Source organism: Uloborus diversus, chromosome 5 (assembly GCF_026930045.1).
Source record: "Uloborus diversus isolate 005 chromosome 5, Udiv.v.3.1, whole genome shotgun sequence".
In the NCBI taxonomy this organism is placed as follows: domain Eukaryota; kingdom Metazoa; phylum Arthropoda; class Arachnida; order Araneae; family Uloboridae; genus Uloborus; species Uloborus diversus.
The window spans coordinates 182,624,798-182,650,610 of NC_072735.1; the positions used below are offsets into that span (position 1 = coordinate 182,624,798).

At 33.6% G+C, this 25,813-nt stretch overlaps 1 protein-coding gene across 1 annotated transcript; it reads right to left on the bottom strand.

The window, feature by feature from the left end:
* Nucleotides 1–10,519: 10,519 nt before the first annotated feature.
* LOC129222823 (uncharacterized) lies at nucleotides 10,520–21,541 on the bottom strand. Its single transcript, XM_054857374.1, has 2 exons — nucleotides 21,278–21,541; nucleotides 10,520–10,711 (listed from the first exon to the last, which is right to left on the bottom strand). Exons 1-2 carry the CDS (start codon nucleotides 21,518–21,520, stop codon nucleotides 10,574–10,576), a joined length of 381 nt encoding a protein of 126 aa, XP_054713349.1. The 5' UTR covers nucleotides 21,521–21,541; the 3' UTR covers nucleotides 10,520–10,573.
* Between the last annotated feature and the right edge of the window lie 4,272 nt (nucleotides 21,542–25,813).

Consider the following 25,813-nt stretch of genomic DNA (forward strand, 5'->3'; position numbering starts at 1 on the left):
AATTTTCGAAAGGATGTACTCTTTTAGAGTATAAGTCATAAGTTTGTCTTTGACACTACGTGAGATACAAGGGGATGCGTAGCACAATTTGTCAATCTGGCTTTCCAAAAGTAGAACTCTATCAGGCATCAACTGGAACACTTCTCGTTTCAGTTTGAACAATCTTTGCACACTACCACAGATGTTACCATTCGCACTCGACTCTCCTTTTTTATAACAAAAGCGAAATCACGGTCTTCGATTAATTTTTGATTTACATTTTTACGTAGGCTTGAAATAAGTGATCTCCACACATCTGGTTCTAAGGAAATACCATCCATAGTTGGTCGAAAAATACCATCTTTCCCACACGTATATCTTCTAATATGCACGCGTGTACGTTTCCGAAAAGTATTCACCTAAAGTGAAAATACAATCACCCAAGTGTATCATATCATCAGGCTGTGGAGAAGCCTCAATGTTCATTTTCATGTTCGTTGCATCCCATCTGTTCATCTTCAGGCTTCAAAGTTTCAGAATGATTTTCACCAGCGTTAGTCATTCTTAACTCTCATAGGATTAGGAGTCACAATACTAAAACAACTTCCTGTGAACTTAAAAAATAAATCAAACTAGGTTTTAACACTAGCTGGTGAAGAAAAATCCTAAGTACATAGAATAAAATTTCACGATCTCTTTCAAAGCTCAGAATCACCCTGAAAATGATTCTCCAAACATCCACTATAAACCAATGAATATTCACTTTAACCAATGAGAAGTGTACATAAATCTCTTGCTACTGACGTCATAGAATATCACATGAACTTTTGAGCAGAATTGAGTTGTTTTACACAGTATTCAGATTTTTAGAAAATGCCAACACTTTGACTTCCAAATTCATCCTGACCTACTACGAGTAATTTTAAGATGGTAGCAGGTTTTCACATCACATCGAATGCCGATGACGGTTTCGCATCTCATGCAAATTGACATGATCAATTACACGTGATTGATCATGTCATGCGTGAGATGCGAAAACGTCATCGGCATTCGATGTGATGTGAAAACCTGCTACCATCTTAAAATTACTCGTAGTAGGTCAGGATGAATTTGGAAGTCAAAGTGTTGGCATTTTCTAAAAATCTGAATACTGTGTAAAACAACTCAATTCTGCTCAAAAGTTCATGTGATATTCTATGACGTCAGTAGCAAGAGATTTATGTACACTTCTCATTGGTTAAAGTGAATATTCATTGGTTTATAGTGGATGTTTGGAGAATCATTTTCAGGGTGATTCTGAGCTTTGAAAGAGATCGTGAAATTTTATTCTATGTACTTAGGATTTTTCTTCACCAGCTAGTGTTAAAACCTAGTTTGATTTATTTTTTAAGTTCACAGGAAGTTGTTTTAGTATTGTGACTCCTAATCCTATGAGAGTTAAGAATGACTAACGCTGGTGAAAATCATTCTGAAACTTTGAAGCCTGAAGATGAACAGATGGGATGCAACGAACATGAAAATGAACATTGAGGCTTCTCCACAGCCTGATGATATGATACACTTGGGTGATTGTATTTTCACTTTAGGTGAATACTTTTCGGAAACGTACACGCGTGCATATTAGAAGATATACGTGTGGGAAAGATGGTATTTTTCGACCAACTATGGATGGTATTTCCTTAGAACCAGATGTGTGGAGATCACTTATTTCAAGCCTACGTAAAAATGTAAATCAAAAATTAATCGAAGACCGTGATTTCGCTTTTGTTATAAAAAAGGAGAGTCGAGTGCGAATGGTAACATCTGTGTTAGTGTGCAAAGATTGTTCAAACTGAAACGAGAAGTGTTCCAGTTGATGCCTGATAGAGTTCTACTTTTGGAAAGCCAGATTGACAAATTGTGCTACGCATCCCCTTGTATCTCACGTAGTGTCAAAGACAAACTTATGACTTATACTCTAAAAGAGTACATCCTTTCGGAAATTGAGAAAAAATATCCCTGTGATTGTCGATGTGATAAAATCAGCACATATACATCACAAGAAGTTCGTAAACTGGCTGATTCTCTACGTAAGTGACTATTTGATGAGCTCATATGCAACATAAACTACCTTTCTAAAAAAGAATGTGTGGATTGTAAAAATGGATTCATTTTTTACATGAGAGTGCATGAATGTGAATCATTAACAAGGGGTCGAAAGTTCGACACTTTTTTTCGAACGGGCTCTTTTTAATGTTAATTGGGAAAACTTGACTCGTGACTTCGTTGCTTTGAATGTTGATAGTCCATGTTTAAAATGTCATGTGTCTGATTTATTTGATGCAATCGATGTTAAAAATACGCTTGAAAGTTTTGAAGAGTTTTACTTAAAGATGAAAGTTTTTTTAATTGTCTTTTACTGTGTGTGTGAATAAATTGTGTTTATCATTTTAAAAGAGACTTGTGTTTTGATTGAGTTGTTGAATATGGTTGATGGATTATACTTTGAAATCACTCTTACATATATTTTTTATATGCACTTTATTGTAAGTAATCTTTATACTATCGGTGTTGTCTTCATCTTATTGTATGGTTTTGTAATTAAGACTGAATGAAAATATAATTTTTGTAATATTTCTATAGTTTAATGCATGCGAAGGACTTCAAATAATGCTAAGTGGAAAGTCAAAATTAGAACCGTAAAGCTTAAACATGACAATGGTTTGAAAACAATACACAGTTATATTCACATACACAAACTCGTACGTATCAATACACTTACATTAAAGAGAAATATTAAAGACTTATAAATTCTCATATGAGATAAGAACGCTCTTTCTTAACTTAGTTGGTCACATGATCGATAAAAGATCCTCACCTATTTGTGATTTGTCATGAAATAATATACATCGATAGATATGTTACTAAGTGTGTAATAGTTTTTATTTTTCTTAAATTCAAAGTTAAAACCAATTTGTTAATTGTAGGATTATATTAAGTGCTAAAAAATGCGATATTTTCGCTTATAATTTCGGTTGATAAGTAAAGTTTTATTACAAGTTCCCTCACACGAATGAACAATAACATGCTAGATGGATATTTGAAAGCTTGAGTAAGTGATTTGTAAGTATCTTAAACATTATTATTATTATTTCTAATGCGTGTGTGTTAATTAATACTTAGAGTGCAAAGAGTAAATGGTTAAGTGCTATTGGTTATTAATACTAAGAGTAAAGTGATATTGAGTTTTAAATTTAATTAAAGCATTTCGTTTGAAGATTCAGTTGAAAAAATTTTATTTCGTAAGTTTGAAAATTTTTGAAAAAAAAAAAAGATTGAAAGGAAAAAAAACAATATGTTACAAAAATATTATTATTATTTTGATTTGAAAAAAATATTTTTGCGGAAAAATTTACTGTTGTAAGATTAAAAATTTATTTTTATATGATTGAAAAAAAAAATGATTTTTTTTTTAATTAGTGGAAAAATATTACAAGTTTGAGAAATTATTTCTTAAAAACATTTTATATGATTAAAGAAAACAAAAATTTTTGATTTCATTTTCTAAGTAGAAAAATATTACAAGTTTGAAAAAATACTGTTTTGAATCAAAAATCTGTTTTTGAAAGAAATATTCTTACAAGCTGGAAATTTTTTTTTATAAGTTTGAAATGAAAAAGAAATTAATTCGAAACTACGAATTAAAATCTAAAATTTTGTTTGGAAAAACCTGACATCAGGCTATTGCCGATCTATGTGCTTGATATTTGAGAAACGTGAACTAATTTTAATTGGTCAGAAACAGTGACATCACTTGAAAGACGTAGGCCAGGTGGTGAATAATACTAGCACGTGGGGTTTGTTATCTGTTATCGGTAAAGGGGTAGATAGCAATATTGATAAAGTCATTTTCTCAATTCGCCTCGATGCGTGTGTGTGGACGATCCGAAGTGCTGTGGGATTACGGTAGTTTCTTTCAACAGCCGAGTTGATTTGCGATATCACGGCATGCGTTCTGCAAATCGACGATGGGCAGCCAGCCGTATGCAGCGATTTCAAATAAAACATGCATGTAATTGTAATTTTGTGAGATTGAGTTATAATTAACAATCCACTTATTACAATTTCATTCACTGTTTTTAAATAACTTCGCGATAGCTGGTACTTGAGGGATTTCACCCCAAAAAGGTTAGTCTTTTGTACTTAATTTTAGTCAGTATTTAGCTATAACTTAATTTGTCAAAATTTAGATTAAGTTTCTTAATTTAACGTATAGCTGTCCATTTGAATGTATCGTTCGAAAAGGATAAAGACTAAAATAAATGATATCGATTTTGTTAAAGAAATTAGTTGTTAAAGTAAAATATTATTGGGAAAATGAAATAGCCAAAGTGATTCTAATTCATGAAGGTTGAAAATTTTGTTTTATTCTAACAAGAGTGCTTGTATGAAAAAAAAAATAATAAAGTAAAACACTATGCGATAAAATGACTAAGTTAAATACTAATCAAAAAAATAATTAATAGAGTTGATTAAATAAAATGTGATAAATTAAATGAAACTCTTGAAAAGCATATAAAGTGATGAAATGTAACTTGAGTGCGAAATTTGCTTACTGGAAAAAAATTAAATAAGTTGATTTTTAAAATCCATGAAAATTTCTTAATGATAAGTGTTTATTAATGCTAAGAGTAAATTGATTCCAAGTTTTGAAATGAATTTCAGTAGAAGTTATTTTTCGGTAAGTCTATTTTTAAAATTTGCTGACATGAAGTTTTGATACTCGACTTATAATTTTAACATTTCTTGGGTACTTCATTGATGTTTAACATTTTTGTGTTATGTGTTTTATTTTACCGTAGGTAAAAATAATTAAATAAAAGTGAAATTTATAAATTGTAATGAAAATTCTGTTAATGAAATTGGTTGGTTGTAAAGTAATATTTTGGAAAAGCTGTAATGAATGATAAATAGTAAAACGCAGTAAGTAAAATAGTAAAGTATGGTAAAGTAAAATAAAATATTCAGAGGGGATTTAATTCATGAAAGTTGAAAATTTTGTTTTATTCCATCAAGAGTGTTTGCATGAAAAAAAAATAAAGAAAGGAAAATATGATTAACTTAAATATCGATGATAAAAAATAATTATTAGAGTTAATTAAATGAAATGCGATAAATTAAGTGAAACTCATGAAAAGCATATGTAGTGATAAAATATAACTTGAGTGGGAAATTTGGTTACAGTAAAAAATTATTTAAGAAGATAATTTTTTAAAATTCATGAAAATATTTGATAGTGATAAGTGTTAATTAATACGAAAAGTAAATTGATTGTAGATTTTCGAAAATTAAATGGATAAATGTATAAAAATAATAACGTATGTGATAATTTAAAATATTAACAATGAAAAAAGAATCAAAGACGATTAAATGAATCTAAATCGTAAATGAGTTGCTATTTTAGTAAACTCAAACTAGAGTGAAAAGCATTTTAGTAGGAACATGTTAAAATCTCTTGTGCTAAGAAAAATAAATAACTTTTAAGCATAATTTTGTAACTGGAATAAATGTATGATAAAATGATTAAGTTAAGTATTAATGAAAAAGTAATTATTATAGTTAATTAAATGGAATGTGATAAATTCAATGAAACTCTTGAAACATATATGCAGTGTTGGAATGTAACTTGAGTGCGCAATCTGCTTACTGGAAAAAATTAATTAAGTTGATTTTTTTAAAATCTGAGAAAATTTGTTAATGATAAGTGTTAATTACTACTACGAGTAAATTGATTGCAAGTTTGACATGATTGCAAAAATTGAAGACATGATAACGTTTTGAAAAATTTGAAGGTTCGATTCCTGTCACTACTTGTGAAAAATTTCTAAGTTTAAAAATATCGGGAAAAAAAAAAAAACGATAAAGTAAAAACAAGCGAGAAAATGATCAAACTCTAAAATATACTAAAAAAAAAAAAAAATCGAAATCACGAAAAAATAATCTAAGTCTGAAATGCTTGAAATTAGTTAAAGACTAAAAAGTTAAGAAAATAGTTAAAGACTGAAAATAATTGAAAAACGCTAAAATAGTGAAAAAAAAAAAAAAAATCAAAGTGCTAAATGACAGGAAAAAACGTTAAAGTTCAAAATGTGTGAAAGAATATTTAAGTTAATTATTTCTTTGAAAATTTAACAAGTAAGAAAAAATATTTTGTTGTATGAAAGTCAAAAAAAAATTAGTTAAGAAAATTATTTCTTCGAAATTTTTACAAGTTAGAAAAAATATTTGTAAATTTGACAAAGAAAAATGAAATTAGTTAAGAAAATTTAACAAGTTAGAAAAAATAAAAATGATAAAGTTTGAAATGCATGAAAAAGAAAATCAAAGTTTAAAATATATTTCAAGTCCACAAAGCATTGAACCAAATCTAAAATCTCGAATGGGTTGTATTTAAATAAATCTTTACTTAAGTGAAAACTTTGTTATTATGAAAAATAATAATAATGATGATAGTTTCAATTATGAGCTGAAATTCAGTTAATGATATGCCATGATTAGTACTAAAGAGTAAATTAACTGATGGTTTTAAAATTAATTTAATTGTAATATTCGTTGTCATGGTACAGATTCACATTAAGACTGAAAGAGTAATGAAAAATATAGCATAGTGGTTAGCATACGTTTTTGCTAACTCAAAGTTTGGGTGTTCGATTCCCAACTTCAACACTCTGTAAAAATAAAAATAATTAAATTCGCAGAAATATTCAAAGTCCGGAAATAAAAAATCAACCTCTCAATAGATGGCGCCACCGACGTTAAACATAGCATAAGTTAAAACATAGCAACAAGTGTTGCCAACCGAAAACTAAAAACTCTGGTTGTCATGACAACAAGTGTTGCCAACCGAAAACCGAAACTAAAAACGCGCGAAAACTATTCGTAACCTTTCACGAGCGAAAACGAGGAAGGGCGAAAACGCGGTGGTCATCTTCTTCAAGATTCAGGCGCAACCCAAGGTCGGAGGAAGTGGGAGGGGGATGAGGCGGTGTTGGGAGGGGGTGGAGGGGAGGTCAGAGGGGCAATGGACGGCGGCTATGAGCCGGAGAGCCGCCGGCTGGCGTTGAACTGTCCTTATTCCCCTACTTATATTTAAATTTTATCAATCTGTCGAAAATAAAAATCCCGTTGATCTGATCAATTTCTATAGCCGAATTAAGGCTTATGATGTGATATTTTGATGTAGTAAATCTTTGTATACTGAATGAAGTTGAAAATGAATTTTTAGATTTTACGTACTTAATTTGTTCAAGTTAGTAATTTGTGATAAATTTTGTTTTGGTGATGTGTACGACTTGTTACGAAATGCATACATTTAATGTGATTGTAGGTAACATGTTGTTATCTTCATGTATAAAAGTCTTTCGTAATAAAGGTGCTTTTACTATAAACTGTTTGAAAGTTAATGTGTTGATGTTTCTAAGTTGCTAAGATTCTGTGTCTCATCCAGATTGGTTCAATTAACATATAAAGATTAATCTGCTAACTGACCGAAAACTTTTTGTATTAGTAGTGTGGGACAAAGTGAAATAGTTAAGATGACTTTTTTTTTTTTTTTTTTTACAAAATGAACAAATTGGAAATTTGTTCTAAAAATTGCAGTGCATAAATAACAATGTTTACAATAAAACTTAAATAAAAACATTTTTAAAAAAATTTTTGGCATTAAGTTTGTATCTTCAAAAAAAAAGAAGGTGGCAATTTTTCACTTTTTTTTCATGGGACAAAGTGAAAAATAAAATCTTCTTCTAACAATTTTTTTATTTAATCATTAAAGACAATTTTTGTCAAATAAATGAGTAAATGGAAGAATGAATGAATAAATGTATAGGAAATGAAACAATAAACGAATACATAAATACATACTACATAAGTTAAAAAAGGAGAAAAAAGAAACGAGTGAATAAAATAGTGAAGGAATAAGAAAATAAGTGAATTAATGAATAAATAATGGAATTATTCAATGAAGGAATGTAAATGAACTAATTAATAAATGAATTCGGCAGTGATTTGATACAAGACTGATTCTTTACTAATAATGAAGCTCGAAGTCTCTCTGTCTCGATGTCTAAATCTCTTTCTGTCTGGATCTCTGTGACGCGCACAGCGCCTAAACTGTTCGACCAATTTTCATGAAAGTTGACACAAAATTATTTTGTAGCATGGGGGTGTGCACCTCTAAGTGATTTTTTGAAAATTCGATTTTGCTCTTTTTATATTCTAATTTTAAGAACATTTTACCAAGAAAATTATCACAACGTGGACGATTAAATTACCAAATTATTATAACGTGGAACCGTAACATGGGTGACCAAATAGCCATAGCAAATTGGCGAGAACTTCATCATCCATTATTTGTAAATATACAGGCGAACCAAATGACCTTTTAATTTTGTACTACGGGCAAAGCCGTGTGGGAACCACTTGTAAATAAATAAAATGTACTTTTTCCCTCTATCCCACATTTACGTAGCTAACTCTAAAAAGCATTTCTTCACCCGCCATCTCTCCGTAGTCAAGCTTTAACAAGCTATGAAGCAGAATTGACCCAAAAAAAAAAAAAAAAAAATTTTTTTTTCGTTTGAAGAAACCCAAAACCACCTTTTTTCTGCTTTAAAACAAAAATTATTATTTATTTGGTTTAAACACGTTTTCTAAGAAGATTATTTTTCTTTTTCGGAAAGTCATGAATATTTTATTAATTACTTGCTGATGAATGTTTAATATTCTTATTTTTGAAAATCTAACTGTTAAAAAAATATATATGTAAATGGGTCCTGGCATTAATAATTAAAGAAATAATTCACTGTAATAGTTCAGGTTCAGACATTATTGATTATAAATTGCCAAGAATAAAATATTGTAATAAAGGGTAACTTTTTCATAGTTATACCTTTCTATGAAAGATAAATAAATAAAATTAAAATTAAAATCATGTATTCTTAAACATGGAAAGTATTTTGCAGGATCTACAAAGAATCACAAAGTCTGATGTACAAACAACTTTAAAAAATCAAAAGATTAAAGCACATATTTTGTTTAAAGATTTGAAAAGGTTACAGATCATGTAATAATTTGCCTAATGTATCAGTGAGACAGATAGGTTTTTAGAAAATCATTATATTTTCTATTGTAGACATTATTTTGGTTAGTTTAATGCATTTATAGGAACACAATTTCTTTATTAAATAAAGTTTTAATTAAAAGAGACGATTTAAAAGACCCGATCTTCTGTATTCCTTATTTTTGACCATACAAACTGAAATGAAATCATTCTTTTAACTCATTTTAATAATGAAGATTGTTATAAAAAATAATATATATTGATTCTTTCACCATTCATACAGGAAAAATCTTTTATTATATGGTGCAGATCCTTTTATCCGGGAACCAAAAAACCGGGAAACCAGAAAACCGGCAACTTATTCCCGATTTTCCCTCTATTTTTTAAAAATAAGCATTTTTCGCAATTTTTGAAAAATAAGCTTTTTTTTTTGAAATACTAAAGAGAATATGAGCGATTTCTTACTAAACAACATTACTCACGTATAACTCAGGAAAATGTTTGCAAACACTAACTTAAAATGGTTATCCTTTATGCGGGGCAAAACTTTCGAAATATTTTCAAGAAGTACATTCGTAAGTCTTAAATTTTTGTGTTTTATTCTAACAGAAAGCTAAGGAAATGAATATTGTCGCATTATAATACATTATTTTATTGAATAGCCTACAATTAAAGGCATTTAGCGTAAGTGACATTGCGAAAGTGCGGGAAACGCCGAAAACCAGATTCGCGAATTTTCCGGATAGGTGATCGTAAAATCTAGAAATCTATTAAACGCAAGACTAATAAGGTTGCAAGAACTCACAAATCAAATTTCTGTTGGTATTAACGAAATGCAAAAGTATTAGTTATCAATAACTACTATAATCGCAAACACAAAATATTTACAAAAAATTTAAAAAAGAGAAGAAAAAAAAAAACCGCGATCATGAATGCGACATTCGTAGAAAAATCGCACATTTAGGTTCAAAAATTATTTTTTGCTCTTCCCTTCATTTTCTTTCGATTTAAAACATGGAAAAGTGGTAGTGTTTTTTTTTTTTTTTTCCTTTTCCAAACAGAATGCGAGGGTCTTAGGTATTATTATGAATAACTGAAGTTCTTTGGTGTTTAAATCATTCCCTCACTATTAGTTTTTAATATTTCGATATTTATAAGCGTTTCTGAACTGTTTCCTTCTTATGTTAATATGTATTACCATTTATTATAGTGGTTTAAATTTTACAAACAATCAGGCAATAGCGCTTTTTAGCGATCCAGAAAACCGGAAATTTCAGATATCCGGGATAGCGATGGTCCCGAACTTCCCGGATAATTGGTTCTATACTGTATAGGATCAAAAAGGTTCTTTGAAAACTGAAAATCTGATCTTAATTTTTATTAAAAGAAAAAAAAAGAGAGAATATGATGTTACTATGTTCAGAATTTTCACTTTGCTTTACTGCTCTAAAAGAGAAAAACTTTTATTTTTTCCAAAACTTCAAGTTAAAAGCCTTATTCTTCAGTTTGAACGCTACTCAGCTTTCGCAGCAGCTCATCCCAAAGCTTTCCCAGATGCTCTCTGTACGGGCGAAAGAATTCCAAAGCTTCGACAGTGACTTGTCTCTGCAAGTGGTCAGCCTTGTCTAACACCTGAAATAAAAACTACAGTTAGGGTTTATGCACTATACATAAAACAATGATCAAAATACTGTAGGGTAGCGGGACTAGTAACAGACATGCTTAAGACATCGCTCTCTGGTTAACTCAATTATCTGAGATTTTTAATGTATTTGTAATTTTTCAAGTATTTTTCTCTCATGCAACTAAATCTCATCTAACGTTTGGCTGCTGCTGGATCCTCTGAATTAGTTATTCTAGTTTTAATTGCTCAATTTCGAAAAAAGTGTCTGACCCCCAGTAACAGACACGGAAAAATTTAATGCTACCCAGTAACAGACAGGATGAGTAATGGACAAAATTCCTTTTTGCTCTTCAAAATGTGCATAAGTTCTTTATTTTTAGAACTAAAGCCTTATTTAATTCAAATGAAAACGAAACACCAGCTGACCTCGTGATAGCTGTTCATAACCTTCCACCACTGCCTTGTCAGTACCAACTGGTTCATAAAATTCACTCAGATAAACACTAGATGGTTGCACCGTAATCATGGGCCTCATCAGTTTTACCCGCTTAAGATTCTTACAGACTCGTAGCTAGAACTTTGTTAAGGGGGGGGGGGTCCAAGGTTGCACGAACTTCAAAAGAGGAGGCATGCTAAAGCAGAATTAGTAGCTGATAATTACACAAGACTAAGATAAATTCAATTAAAACTGATCATTAAAATATGATAATTAACTAAAATTAAATAAATAATTGAAATTAATAGAGTCATTATTTAAAATTAGTTAACAAAACGTTTATGTTAAGTGGTAATCACATACAAAGTTTCCAAATATGGGTGAACCTCTGTCCTCCTGAAAATAAGTGATATATTTTCTATTAATAAAAAGGGCACAAGAAAAGAAAAACGGAAAACGAAAACTGTTCTAGAAATTACTTGGAAAATTTAATAGAATATTAAAGCTTTGTAATATATTTCAACAAAATATGTACATATGTACTTATGCCATTTTATTTGAAAACTAGAAAGTCACCCGTCAAGGCATGACGGGTGAAAATTGCTTCAACTCTTCTTCATTTGAACGAAGGCATTGCCTGTTTGGTGATATTTTGATAGTTGAAATTTTAACTCTAACACCAGTGGATTAACCCTAAACTCCAGTAGATAGCGTTCATTGTTTTCGTTTCTTCATTCCTCTGATATGACACAGTCTTACCAGTAAAACTGTTCAAGTTACCGGATCGAGTTCAGCCTTGTCACAATAAAGTCTTTCCTTGCATGTTAAACATTACCAAAACATATTATCGAATTACATATCATGCCGTGGTGCGAATTCATTGTTGAAACACGCGGGTTACTCGATCATCGGCACTATTTATATGAGGATAAATAAATCTATAACTATGGAGTCGAATGTATAACTATATGAATGTTACATAACGTAACCCTGTCCGATTTGAACAACATTTCAGGCAAAATCCCACAACTCTCTCAACGAAAATATTAACAAGGTTTCATTTAAAAAGCTGGAATTAGTTTTTATTTATTTACATTTATAATATTCTTTTGATACCACGAAATAGAATGATATTTCCAATCTTATCCGTTTTCTAATTATCATTCCTAATCATCAATTAAAAGCTTGAACAAACTATTAACTCTTTGGGGGACGGAGGCTTCCTTTGTTGCAACCATTTTTTATATATATATTTTTTATTTCTTCAGCCAACTGACACAGTGATTTCAGTTAGCTGAAAAAAAAAGAGAAGTAAGAAATAAATGGTGTTCTCAAGTGAAGTCGCTATTCCTCAAAGGGTGAAAGCTGTTCGAAAAAAGTTTAAATATCGGAAAAGGCGTATTGCCGTTTTTTATCATTATTTTTTTCTTTCTAACGGGGCTGTGTTAGAGGCTTTAGCCTTTTGCGGAACAAGTGCGAACCAACGATATGGCATCCAGTCATTCATATGCCACCATTAAGGCGCGGATGTGAATGTCACAGGAAAATTTGATGCCCAGTTTCCACCAGATGGAGACACCTGAGCTCTCTTCGATGCGAAACTGCAAAATGAATTTAATTTTGTCAAGAGTATTCACAGTCAAACGACCTAAGGGATCTTTTACATGCCGATTAATGGAATGTATACCTAATGAATTAAATTAAGCATCTGTGTAATTTTATTTTAACAACATGTTGTTAATTTTAACAACAATACGTATCATATTTTACGACGCAGGTAATGATTTTTTTTCTTCAATACGATGTTAGCAAAACACTCTATTGCAAGAAATAGTAAATATCTTTAGCTTGAAGAAAATAAGTGTTTAAAAAAAAGGCAATATATAACAGAAAAGCTCAAAAACATTTACCTCGTATTCTCCTTTTTTTGTTTCTTTGCTTGTAACGCAGTAAATAGCGGTAATTTTCACCTAGTAATTTATAGTTAAATACACATGCCTGTTTTTTGTTAATTTAATGCTACCTTCACAATTTACTAAAGATGGATGCATAGATGCTAATTAAATAACTCCTTAGTACAAAGCCAGTGAATAACAATCAGAAAATGTATTCCAATGATGCAAATACAAATATGTTTTATGGAACAACATCGAATAAGATTTTTTTTCGTCAATTAAAAACTAACTGTTTTTCTTTTGGGATCATAGAATCACAATTCAGTAAGATTTAAAAGTAATAATTTCTAATAAATTACTTATTACATGCGTTAATATGGCCGAACTTGTAATTTCATAAACTGATCACAGTAAAATATTCAAGTACTTTTCAATTTAATTTTTCTATAAAATTTTGATACCGTAAAAAGTTTGTTACATCAACTTCAGGTTTTATTTATTCATTTATTTTATTTATTTTACCTTCAAACACGAATTTTTTTTGGGCATTTAATATGTTCCATGATCATGCTTAAATATTGGGGGGAAAACATCAGTAAAAAATCTACGTAATTTGTTATTCAGAAAGGAGAGAGATGCTAAAAGTAATCTAAAAGTTCAAATAAATTTTTTATCAAAATATAAAATGAATCTGAAATGAACCATGCCAAAAATATAGAGTTAAAATGCAAAAAAAAAAAAAAAAAAAAAAAATCAATAATTATTTTTCTCATCCTCAAACACACGAAATGTGTAGAATTTCTTTTTTCGCTGCTGGCTTAGAATCTAAAATTAGTTTTTAAATGAAAAACACATTAACACGTAAAATTGCTCGTATTATCAAGAAAACTTTAAAAGGGAGCACTGCGACTTACCTAGTTTGGGTAAACTTAATTTTCTTTTGCATACAATTTTGTTCAAGATATGTTTTCTATAAGTATGAAGTAGATAAAAACCGCGTGTTAAAACAGAAAAGAATCGGAATTCAATTACTGATTCACCAGGAACGCACCTCACTCTGGCTGTCTTTCGTACAACATGCGTCTACGAAATCCACGAAAATCCAAAAAGAAAAGAGAAAGAAATAAAGAAAACCACGCCAATGAGCCTGTGGGATACAGCGGAAGTGGCAATAAATGCTTGTTTTTACTTTGCCAATGGCAATTTGATGGACCAAGGAGAGGGGCTGAATTTCAAGGTCACAGGACCCAGCTGGTTTGAAAGTCGAAAGGGACATTTCCCCGTTTCGGACGGAGTAGGTGACACAGCAAAAAGCAGACGAAAATTGGGAACCTGCAGTTGTTGCACGAGGTTCTCGTGCTCTGAATTGACTCAAGCGCTGAGAAAATTGCCGATTACTGGGAATATTTAAGGGGAGAGAATGCTGCGTTTTATAAAATCATTATCTTTCGGAAAAATTTTGTTCATGCGAGATGCAACAACTGAGAAAAAAGGAGAAGGGTCTTTCGGGAAGGGGGGGGGGGGGGTCCCGACCCCATGGACCCCCCCCCCTTGGCTACGTCCTTGATTCTTATTATTTAAATCCAAACTTATGACTGTCTGTTAATGGATCCTTGTCTGTTACCAGTGCCGTTACCCTACAGCCTCGTTTATCAGGAGAAACTGGGACCAAAGGCAATCCGGAAAGAAAAGAAAATCCGGATAATCAGCAAAAAACATTCTTAAATAAGCAGATTTATCTTTTATCGCAAGAAACAATATAATTCGTAACGAAACGTTTTTACTACAGTTTCTAGAAAATACTTTCTCATTCATAGTTCAGCTGTAGTGGTGTCGGACTGATGCTCCAAAGTACGCCATGCTGTTTGTCCAATTAGTACTACAATTTATTGTACGTTTTAAGCAGGAGATATACGTATTATCAAAACAAAAAACAAATATTTGCCGTATTTATAGTTCTGCAGTACACTTACAAAAGAGCAAAAGAGAAAAAAATGACTGCACATTTCCCTTCATATTACATTTTAGCAGAATATCACACAATCTGTAAACATTTTGCTGATCTGATAAAAATAAGGGACTGTGTTTTACACGTTTATCAAGTTGAAGTTCAAGCATTGAGATTTTTGCTATAGGAAAAGTGCAAGACTAAATGATCGACCAAATAACAAATTAGTTCCAAACCACCTTTTCTTTAGATGCTTGAACCCAAACCCGAAACTGAATTCCCACCACATATACTGTCCAACCACGGATTGCATGGAATTTTCAAACGTCCAGATGAGACGAATCTATCTGAATGAGGGGGAAAAGTAAAAATGTGATGCGCGCATTCCGCTCATTTGAATGAGACTCTGCTTCTGCAAAAGCTGACATCGGTAAAAAATAATAGATTCGTCCATTTCCGACTGTAAAACGGATGTTTGTCTTTCCATACAATCCGTGGTCAGACAGTATTTACCCCCTACGAAAGCCTTGGATGGCAGTGGTTACGAAACAAAACCCTATTCTTCAACGCCACATTAACACCCTGAGTAATACGTAAGGGTCTTACAAAGTAAGGTAAAAAGAACTCTGCAACAAGAATCATGCTTAAGATAAGAAGATGATCAGAGCTTTCAAGGAGAGAAGCTTGATATCCACTTACAGGACAAAATGTCAGTTAGAAGATGGCTGCGTTGGCAGAAACATGTCCAGTCACTGAAACAAGAACTTTGGTAAGGTTTTTGCTTTGAAAGGTATTTTTCTACCCTCCTTACACTCCCGATCTCGCAGCAAGTGATTTCCATTTCTTTGGACTTTTAAAGAAACACTTGGGAGGGTTTGGCATGGAAGAAATCATCGTCAAGAATAAAATTACATCAAGATAGCCTGCTGAACCGCAGCATCGGTTCAGCGGAACTGCTGAACTCCCAAGAGTATTTTTAAAAGTCCAAAAATATGAAAATCATTTCGTAGGAGGTCGGGACTGAAGGAGGGTTTTCCATTACCTCCCCCTTGCTGGAACTAGTAATAGTGGAACCATTTCAACTATCAAAGGGACCTCTGGCCCTCAAGCTATGAAGGACTACGTGCCAGGTGCCTTGCCTTCAGAAGACAACACAATAGATGGTAGTGCTATATATGGACAGTTCGAGAATTTAGAGCCAGGCCAGGAGCCGAATAACTTTCTGATCTGGCACCCCAGAGGTATCGTTTCACTTGGAGGATATAGTGACCACGAGCATATTTAACGTCGCCCAGTCACCATTAATGACGACGGTGAATCTTCGACCAGCGAGGATTGAACCCAAGACCTTCCGACCCCAAGTCCAATGCCTTATCGATCAGGCCACCACGGCCCCTAGTGGAACCATTTAAGCTGTATATGCTTCTCAAACAGTTAAACAGAGGAGATCACAGTACAATAACTCAAGACATTTTGCACGATTTATCTAGGGATAAACATCGTTCTGTTACCATCATTCAAAGAGCTTAGTCTGAGATGTAAAAAAAAAATTCGATACCAAAATTTTAACTGAATTCTCATTCTTGGTTATGTTTTATTTCATGCATGCAAGATCGCTTTAGCGGTCAAAAAGGAACGTAAATGAAAATTAGAAACAAAGAAATGATTTAGCAGGATATTTTCCCCGTGGAAACTGATTTTAGTGCAGATTAGAGTTATTAAAATTTAACGTTTTTAATAACTTATTCATTAACGGCTGGAGAAGAAATGTTTTTACATTTTTGCAAAGAAAAAAGAACTAAAATCACCTAAGTTCTAATTTCTTAACGGGGGGGGGAGGCTTAAGCCCCCACTTGCTCCCCCCCCATATGGGTGCCCTTGAAAATACGCACTTTGCTGCTTATATTACAGAAAGTTTACCTTGCTAGAACATTTGTTAAAATGAAATTTCTCCTTTCTTTCTTCTTTTTCGTGCTTATTGCACAGTTTGATTTTGATGAGGACTATAATCTAAGTTTTTCGCCTTCCTTACATATGATATATTTTTATTTCATGTATAGTAGCAGAACACATATAGAGAACACATGAAAGAATTTGCAGCACAAAGAGGGAAAAGTACAACCGGAGCGAGGGTGAGAGTCGAACCCATCGCCTCATGCGTGGAAAGCAATCGCTTAGACCACTCGTCCACTGAGGCGCCTAGAATGAAATTCCTATTCTTCCTATTCAGAGTCACAACTGACTGCAACTGTATTTATGTCGAGGACTGCATACTAAGTGCCTTGCCTCCATTATTTTATATGGCAGGCCATCACCGGATCGAACAGTTAATGAGAATTTAGAACTAGTCGAGGAGCTAATAGCTACCTGGTGCTAGCACCCCCAGAGGTATCGTTTCATTTGGAGGACATTGAGACCACGAGCATATTTAACGTCGCCCAGTCCCCTTTAATGACGACGGTGGATCTTCAACCATCGAGGTTCGAACTCAGGACCCTCTGGCCCCGAATCCGACACTCTACCGATCGGGCTACCACGGCCCCAAAAGTTTATCTTGCTAGAACATGTTAAAATGAAATTTCTCTTTTCTTTCTTCTTCGTGCTCATTGCACAGTTAGATTTTGATGAGAACTACAATCTAAGTTTTTCGCCTCCCTTACATATGATATATTTTTATTTCATGTAGTAACAAAATACATATAAAGAACACATGAAAGAATTTACTGCACAAAGAGGGGAAAGTAAAACCGCAGCGAGGGAGGGAGTCGAACCCATCGCCTCATGCGCTTAGACCACTCGTCCACTGAGGCGTCTAGAATGAAACTCGCTGCCAAAACAGAAAAAAATTGCACCCAGAGCGAATGCGAGTGTCTAAGTCGTGACTTTTTTCTTCACTGCACGCAGGTAACTGACAAAGGTAGCACTTCTGACCGCTCGGCCATGGAGCTCCACAATGAATCCATGGTGAAAGTAAAATTAATTGTTGGATAGTCGGGTTTGAGTAGACGATGGAGGAGTCTTAGTGGCTGAGCGGTCTAAGTGACTGCTTGACATTGGCACACTTGAGGCGGTGGGTTCGACTCCCACCTTCGCTCCGGTTGTACCTTCCCTTCTTTGTGATGTTAATTCTTTCATGTGTTGTTTATATGTCTAATAAAAAATATATGCTTAAGGGAGGCAAGGCACTCAGATTGTAGTCTTCATCAAAATAAACCTGTACAATTAAGCACCAAAAGAAAGAAGAAGAGTAGACGATGGCAAATTTTACAGCTCTCCAGTTATATTGAGATCAGTGTTCAAGTGAGAATGTAAGCGATTATTACGAGATGTGAGTTGTGTGAGCTAAAAAGCTAAAAGAACTGTTGATGCGAGTGGTACATAATTTTGCGTTGTTTCGTGATTGAAAATATTTATGTTGATAGCCTCCTGCTTAGCGGAACACAAGAAAGTAAGTATTACATATTCTTTTTTTTCTGTTACTTTTGATATATTCCGGCATATTAATAGTTAATAGTTATTTGGTTTATTCCTAGATGGTAACAGATTTTAGCGAAACCTGATCTGAAAGTGTTATGTTGATTGAGTTCTACTTTTGTGCTGAAGTTTTTGGAACAGATTCATATCATTTAAAACAACTAGAGTTTATGAATATATATTGAAAGAAATATGTTGGAGACGGTAATTAAATGCAATGAACATGAAAAAAGATTTCAACATTTGACACTAACGAGGCGGCGAAAGGAAAATTGGTAAGTGTCAACTTTATGTAATTTTGAGAAACTAAATGACGTACTAAAAGTACTGATTAGCAATTTATTTGGTAAAAACTGCTCCATAATACGTTTTTTAACTTGAATGAAATTGTGGTGATAGAAAAATATATTCTACTACGCAAATAGCTGCTATCTGTACGGATTCTTTCGTGATTTTTTTTTTTTTTTTTTTTTTTTTTTTTTTTTTTTTGAGCAACTACGAATTGCTTGTTATAATCACTTGATCAACGTTGATGTTGCTCTGAATTTTCAGATTGCCATGACGACGGTTGTTTTTAATATTCAATTAGAAAGAGAAATTATCGTCGCCAAAGTTACTAATTGTCTGCAATGTGATTTTATCCATATTCTTTTTCAGGGCTTAACTCACGCAGATTTTACAAAAAATAGGTTTTTTTTTGTGTTAAATTGCGTTTTTTTTTTCAGGGAAAAGCACCTGTATAAATAAACTTAAACAGCAAAAAAACATCTTGAATGCAAAAAGTTCAGATAACGAACTCCCATCATTTAAATCTCATCTTTATTTACTAATAATAAAGCTAAAAGTCTCTCTGCTTGTTAGGATGTCTGCCAGGATCTCTGTGACGCGCATAGAGCCTAGACCGTTTGACCGATTTTCATGAAATTTCGCACAAAGTTAGTTTGTAGCATAAGGGTGTGCACCTCGAAGCGATTTTTCGAAAGTTCGATATGGTTCTTTTTCTATTTGAATTTTAAGAACAAAATTATAAAAAGATGGACGAGTAAATTACGAAATTATCATAACATGGAACCTTAACATGGGCACAGGCCAATTGGCGAGATACGAAATTATCCTAATTTGGAACCGTAACATGGGCCCAAGTCAATTGGGGAGAAAATTCACCATACATTATTTGTAAATATACAGGCGAACCAAAAGACCTTTTAATTTTTCTATTACGGGCAAAGCCGTGCGGGTACCACTAGTAAGAAATAAAAACACATGACGTTATTCGCTGCAAATAATCTTTATGATAAATGTGCTGGTGGATTTCGGCCATAAAATCTTTGCTTTACCCTACTTTTCGCCGATGTGTACGGTTAAAACTAAAAATCAGGGGGGATGAAATTTTCTTGTCGGTGAAAAGTAGGAGACACCAAAATCTTTATTACCGCATCCTAATCACCATTTCTTTCTTTATGGATATGCCTCAGATTATCCATTCTAGAAAATCACTCGTCATAATGTATGCAAGACGGGTGTAAATTTATTGTCTATTTCCTTTCCATTCCATTTGTAGAAACAAGAGATCCAACGAGTAATGTCCTATCGCATTGCGTGATTACGAAAAAATAAAATTTGGATTTGAGGCGTCAAAATTCAAATGAATGTTTGGTTCCTTTTTTACTTTCTCCCAAACTCCCTAACGAAGTAAATATCTCCCGAAACGAATTTAAGAGTTTATGAAAATTTAAAAACCTCATTCCAACAATTTTCCCCAAATGCAGCTTAAAAATATATAATCCAGCAAATTTCATCAAAAACGAAGCAAAATATTGCGGGGGAGGAGTGGTTACATTTGCGTCCAGGGCAAAACTTTGCATGAAATGCTTTCATAATTTATACTTGTACTTTAATTTTGGTTTTTGCTAGTTTAAACTTTTGTTCCAACAAATAAAAAAAAAAGTTTTTTTTCCAGAAAATTATGATTTTGATGTTTACACCAAAAAAAAAAAGATAAATTAACTTGAATTATATCTTTTTGAATTCAAATTATGTTTTTAACAATCACGAGTATGTGTGTATGTAGGCGTGTGTGTTGGTGTCGAGGCATGAGTGTGTAGGTATGTGTGTGTGTGTATGTATGTATATGTATGCATGTGTGTTTGTGTGTATGTAAGGGTGCGTATGTATGAGTAGGTTGTTTGTGTGTATGTGTGTATGCGTGGGTGTTTTTGTCTATGTGCTGGCATGAGTGTGTGTGTGTGTGTGTGTGTGTATGTATGTATATGTATATGTGTGTATGTAAGGGTGCGTGTGTATGAGGGAGTTGTTTGTGTGTATGTGTGTGTGTGTTTTTGTCTATGTACAGGCATGAGTGTGTGTGTGTGTATGTATAAGTGTGTGTGCAGTTGTGTGTATGTGGGAAATGGACGCAACCTGGAGACGGTTTTCGCTAGAGGAGCAGCATCGGGAGGGACCGGTCGACGGTGGTGCTGCAGAGGGAGGCGGGGGAAAAATAAAATCAGCGTAACGTCAAGGACAGTCAAATGAGAACAATAAGCAATCGTGATTGCTCAAAAAAATAAAATAAAAATAATAATAAAAATAATTGTAATAAATAAATAAAAGTTTTTTTAATTGGGGGAGGGGGGGAGCACCACAAGTTTCTGCTCCGTGTGACATCCGTGACAGGAACGACACTGCACGAAATAACAGTGTTATTCAAGCAGACATTTTATCAATGCGAAAATTAAAACCTTCATTTTTAAAGGACAATTAGCGGACATAGTTTTCAAAATGTTTATATTGCAATATCAAATCAAAAGTTGAAATTTACCTCTTTTGCTATAGCCCTTATGTTCTCAATGTTGCTTTTTCCTTTTTCAAGGGCCTTATGAGCAAATGTCTGGACCCATTTTCCGAAGTTTGAAAACTTCTCTTTTAATTCGATCTGGAATTGCCGGAAGTAGTCGCGCAGTTTTTGGAAAGTTTTCGATGCCATTCTTTTCTCCTGATCATGCGCAGAAAGACGGTTTCCACAGCATTCGAAAGGTTCAATCCAATTATCCTCGTTTTCCATGCTTTTAACAATGTTTCTCTAAAAAAACAAAATATTAGCCAAATCTATACTTGGAACAACACCCAATGTGAAAAATATCAGTTTTGAAAAAAATGGACTGTATGTGGACCGTAAAGTTTCTTATAGTCGGATCTCGATAACTCAAAGCTTATAACTCGAATATTGCTTTATCTCGAAGTTTTCATTGGGTCCAAAACTCTTGAGACTGTTGTGGATACTCCATGGGCGCCCATATGAAAAACTTAAAGTGGGGGATCGGATATTTTCCTCATGGTTTATCAGGATATTTTTCTCATGGAATCCGATTTCAGTACAGATTAGAGTTCTTAAAATTTGACATTTTTAATAACTTATTCATTATTGACTGGAGAATAAATGTTTTTACATATTTGCAAAGAAAAGTACTAAAAAGCAAGAAAGTTCTAATTTCTAGGGGGAGGGGGTGGGGACTTGAACCCCCACTTGCCATGGGTGCCCATGGACTGCCCATAACTCGAACTGCCCGTAACCAATAATTCGAACGTTTTAGCCGGCCCCTTGGGACTTCCAGTTATCGAGAGTAGACTATTTTCTGGTTCTGTCAAAGTTTTACGCCCCAAACCAGCGAATTTTGAACGCGAAATATTTCCTATGTTTGCATCAATATTTACCTTATGTAATCGATGCTCGCATTGCTGATAAAAGTAAAAACTAGACTGTAGCTGATATTTTGAATTTACAAATGATAAAATTTTAATTTTTGAAACTACAATTAATTTTAAATGAAAATTAAAACACACACCACACACAAACACACACACGCGTGCGCGCCCGCACACACAAACGCACCAAATTTATTTTGCAGTTTTGTTTTTACTTCTGTCGGCAGACCCATCACTGTCTTCTTTTTTTTTTAAATTATTTGAGAGATAGAGGTTAGTCTCTAATGGCTCGGTTATAAAGCAAATATACAGAACCGGCTTAAAACCTTCACTCTGAGCTTAAAAGTCGGAGTTTTTGATAGCATCCGATTACAATGCAACTAGCAGTGGAGAAACGCTATCACCTCTGAACTAGCCTAAATCTACAATAGGTACTGTTACGGATCCGTAACAATTTTGGCGCCCCACGTTGGACGCCAAATGTTAAAGGTTCCGGTGCAACTTCAAACTTCCTTGAAGAAGACACAGTTTTTGAGAAAAACACAGGAGATTTATTTACACTATACAGGAAAGATCGTCAACAACTGCTAAATTAATCATCAGCAATTAAGCAAATATCAATCAACACCGTAAACTCAACGGTTACACACGTATTTACTTCCAAATAAGCAAAAATACTGCTCAAAAGGCTTCACAAAACAGAGCAGTACATGCTCTCCAGCGTATCGCTGCAACGATTCACAAGCAAAAACTAACTCGAGACTGACTTTTTATCATGCGGCACGGCTATTTATAGACATCGAAAAGTTTCCACACTATTCCAAATGCTTCTCGTATTTTCTTTACACTCACAAATTTTATCATTCAGAAATGAGGGGACCGTATAATTCAGCCGAATGTACGGGGGCTATATATTCATGACAAGAAACTACTTACAGGTTAAGTTACTACAATAATTTTAGATGAAAGATAATTTAATAAACGCCAAATTTAGCTAGATTACGACAAATTAATCATAAAAATAATTACTATTTACAGAATTTGTAAGAGTACGTTTTTTTCTGCTGATGGGAAATTTTACTCACCGCGGTTTTTCAATACCTGCAATGAGCTGGCATTTTTGTCAATGAAAACGGTCTTATTAAAGATACAAATACATTAAAGGAAAGACTGATTACCCCGCCGCTGTTTGGAAATTTTCTGTATTAAAAAAATATAATAGTTTCTTATTAACATCAGAAATGGATACTGAAGAACATCATTACCTCCATAAGATCTTTTTCAATATCCTCCTCTTCAGAAAATTCCGCCCGGAATTCTCTTGGAAACAGCTCATAATTTTTACCCTCTAAAGCATTTTCCAATCTGCCGGAATATAGATAAACAAAGTGAGTTAAATATCTAATCAGTCAATAAAATGATTCACGCACAAATTCATTCAACAGCGCATGAACGAAGTCAGAGAAGCCTTTGGCCTCTTAGGGGGATTTTTGTTTTGGGATTGTTTGGGATTGTTGGGATTGTTTGGGGGGGGATTGTTGTTCCCCCCTTTGGCCTGCATCCAGGGGCAGATGCAGGCCAAAATTTTATGGGGGGGGAGGGGACAGGTTCCAGATTTTATAGTGAGGTACGAAAATTTTCTAGAATTTTTCGAGTGTAAATGAAAAGGCTCGAATTGACCAGAAATAAGGCATAAACTTAATCAATTTACTATCAAATTAATCAATTTTGAAAACTAGCTGATTGGAAAATTTATTTTCAAATTATTCGATTTAATTTCGGATAGAAAAAAATCTATTTAAATCTTTTTCTTAAGCTTGGCGTTTACGTCGGCTTAAGGAAAACTCGTTTCTTTTTCTTAAGCTCAAGTTGCGGAAGGATTTCTTCCACTTGACAAAATACTGTCCACGGTTTGAGAGGGCTCATGACCCCCACCCCCTGTATTCGTCCCTGGCAGTTCCATTGAAGTGCAGTAAAGTCTATTTTTTTGGGGGGGGGGGGGGGGGTGATAAGAAATGAAGCGCAACAACATCCTAACGTACTGACTCCCATTGATCTTTAACATATAGACGGAGTTTATATGATTCCTACTCAGTTCGTATAATGACCTAAAAATGCTAAAGCACGTGATAAAATTCTTACCCCTTCAATCAATCGTCTGTGGCAGAAAAAAGCTGCTGCTTAATGAGTAACCACTTAGAGCAGACACATAGTAGAGAAGGCATTGGTTTTGGGTAAAGCCGTCACTATGGAGCAGGTTTTCGTTTGATGATCACAGGCAGTCAATCGAATTTGAAATTAGTTATAAGGCTATTTATAGATTTTTGGCATTTCAGATCTCGCGTTGAAACTAATAATAATAACCAATGACCTCCTATGCCTCCTTCCCGTCATTTCAAAATTTCCCGGGGGGCAAAGGGTTTGTGCTCATCACATTTTATGGAGAGGGGTGCATTGTAGAATTACCTCCACGTGGTGAACCCTGGGCAATGGTTTAACCGGCAGAATGATCTACAACTTTGGCTGGCACTCTATGCGATATCCATATGGTCGACGAAGACGCGGCGGAGTAAGGCTAAATGTGTTACAGTGGAATGCGTGTGGCATGTCTCAGCCGAAAAAAAGTGAATTATTAACATTTTATGGAGAAAATACAGCAAAATACGTAAACAATGCCTCATTTCATTATGCTTTTAAAATCTAGGTTGGGGGTAGGGGTTCATTGTACTACCTCCCTGGTTTGCCCAAATGAATAGCCTGCTCCTATGAATGTTCGAGCTAAATGGAATGCCAAGATCCATCAAGTGACAAAAAAAAAAAAAAAAAGTGACTTGTCTTCGCGGATCATTTCTTACGTTTCCAAAAGAATTTAGTCAGAATTAACCCTGTGTGGTCATAAGTATTTTCCCTTCTATATGAACTCCTTAATTAGGATTGATACAAGTGTTAAAACTAAGAAGAGGGAATTTGAACTCCCCCCCCCCTCTTCACTGTGTGCCTACATTCAGGATTTTCCTTTGCTTAGGTTTTTATATCAAACCGTCAGTTTAATACTTTTGTGAAGATAAGCAATTAAAAGAAAGAGGGTAAAATTTCTTACGAATATGAAATACTTTTGAAAAGCTATTTTTATACTGCGAAGAACTTACTTGAAGCATTTTGATCGTAGAAGTAACACAAAATTACATATTGTAAACAATTTCAGGAGAATCACTTCAGTTTGATGGTTTTTGAAAAAACACAGACGCACGAAAAATGTTTTATTTGTTTTAATTTGTGTAGTTTTTCTTTCAGAAACATTGGATGCATATTAGTAATTTTTCATGATTCTACTTAATTTAAAAACTAGTGGTACCCGCACGGCTTTGCCCGTAAAAAATAAATAAATAAATAAAAGGTCTTTTGGTTCGCCTGTAGATTTACAAATAATGTGTGGTGAATTTTCTCGCCAATTGGCTTGTACCCATGTTACGGTTCCACGTTATGATAATTTCGTATCTCGCCAATTGGCTTGTGTCCATGTTACGATTCCACGTTATGATAATTTCGTAATTTACTCGTCCATTTTATGATATTTTTGTTCTTAAAATTGGAACAGAAAAAGAACCGCATCGAATTTTCGAAAAATCGCTTCGAGGTGCACACCCCCATG

Coding starts and splice junctions, on each gene's coding strand:
- LOC129222823 (XM_054857374.1), bottom strand. CDS start 21,520: ATGGAAAACGAGGATAATTGGATTGAACCTTTCGAATGCTGTGGAAAC. Junction 10,712..21,277: donor TAAGGGCTATAGCAAAAGAG/GTAAATTTCAAC, acceptor TTTTTATTTCAG/GTGTTAGACAAGGCTGACCA.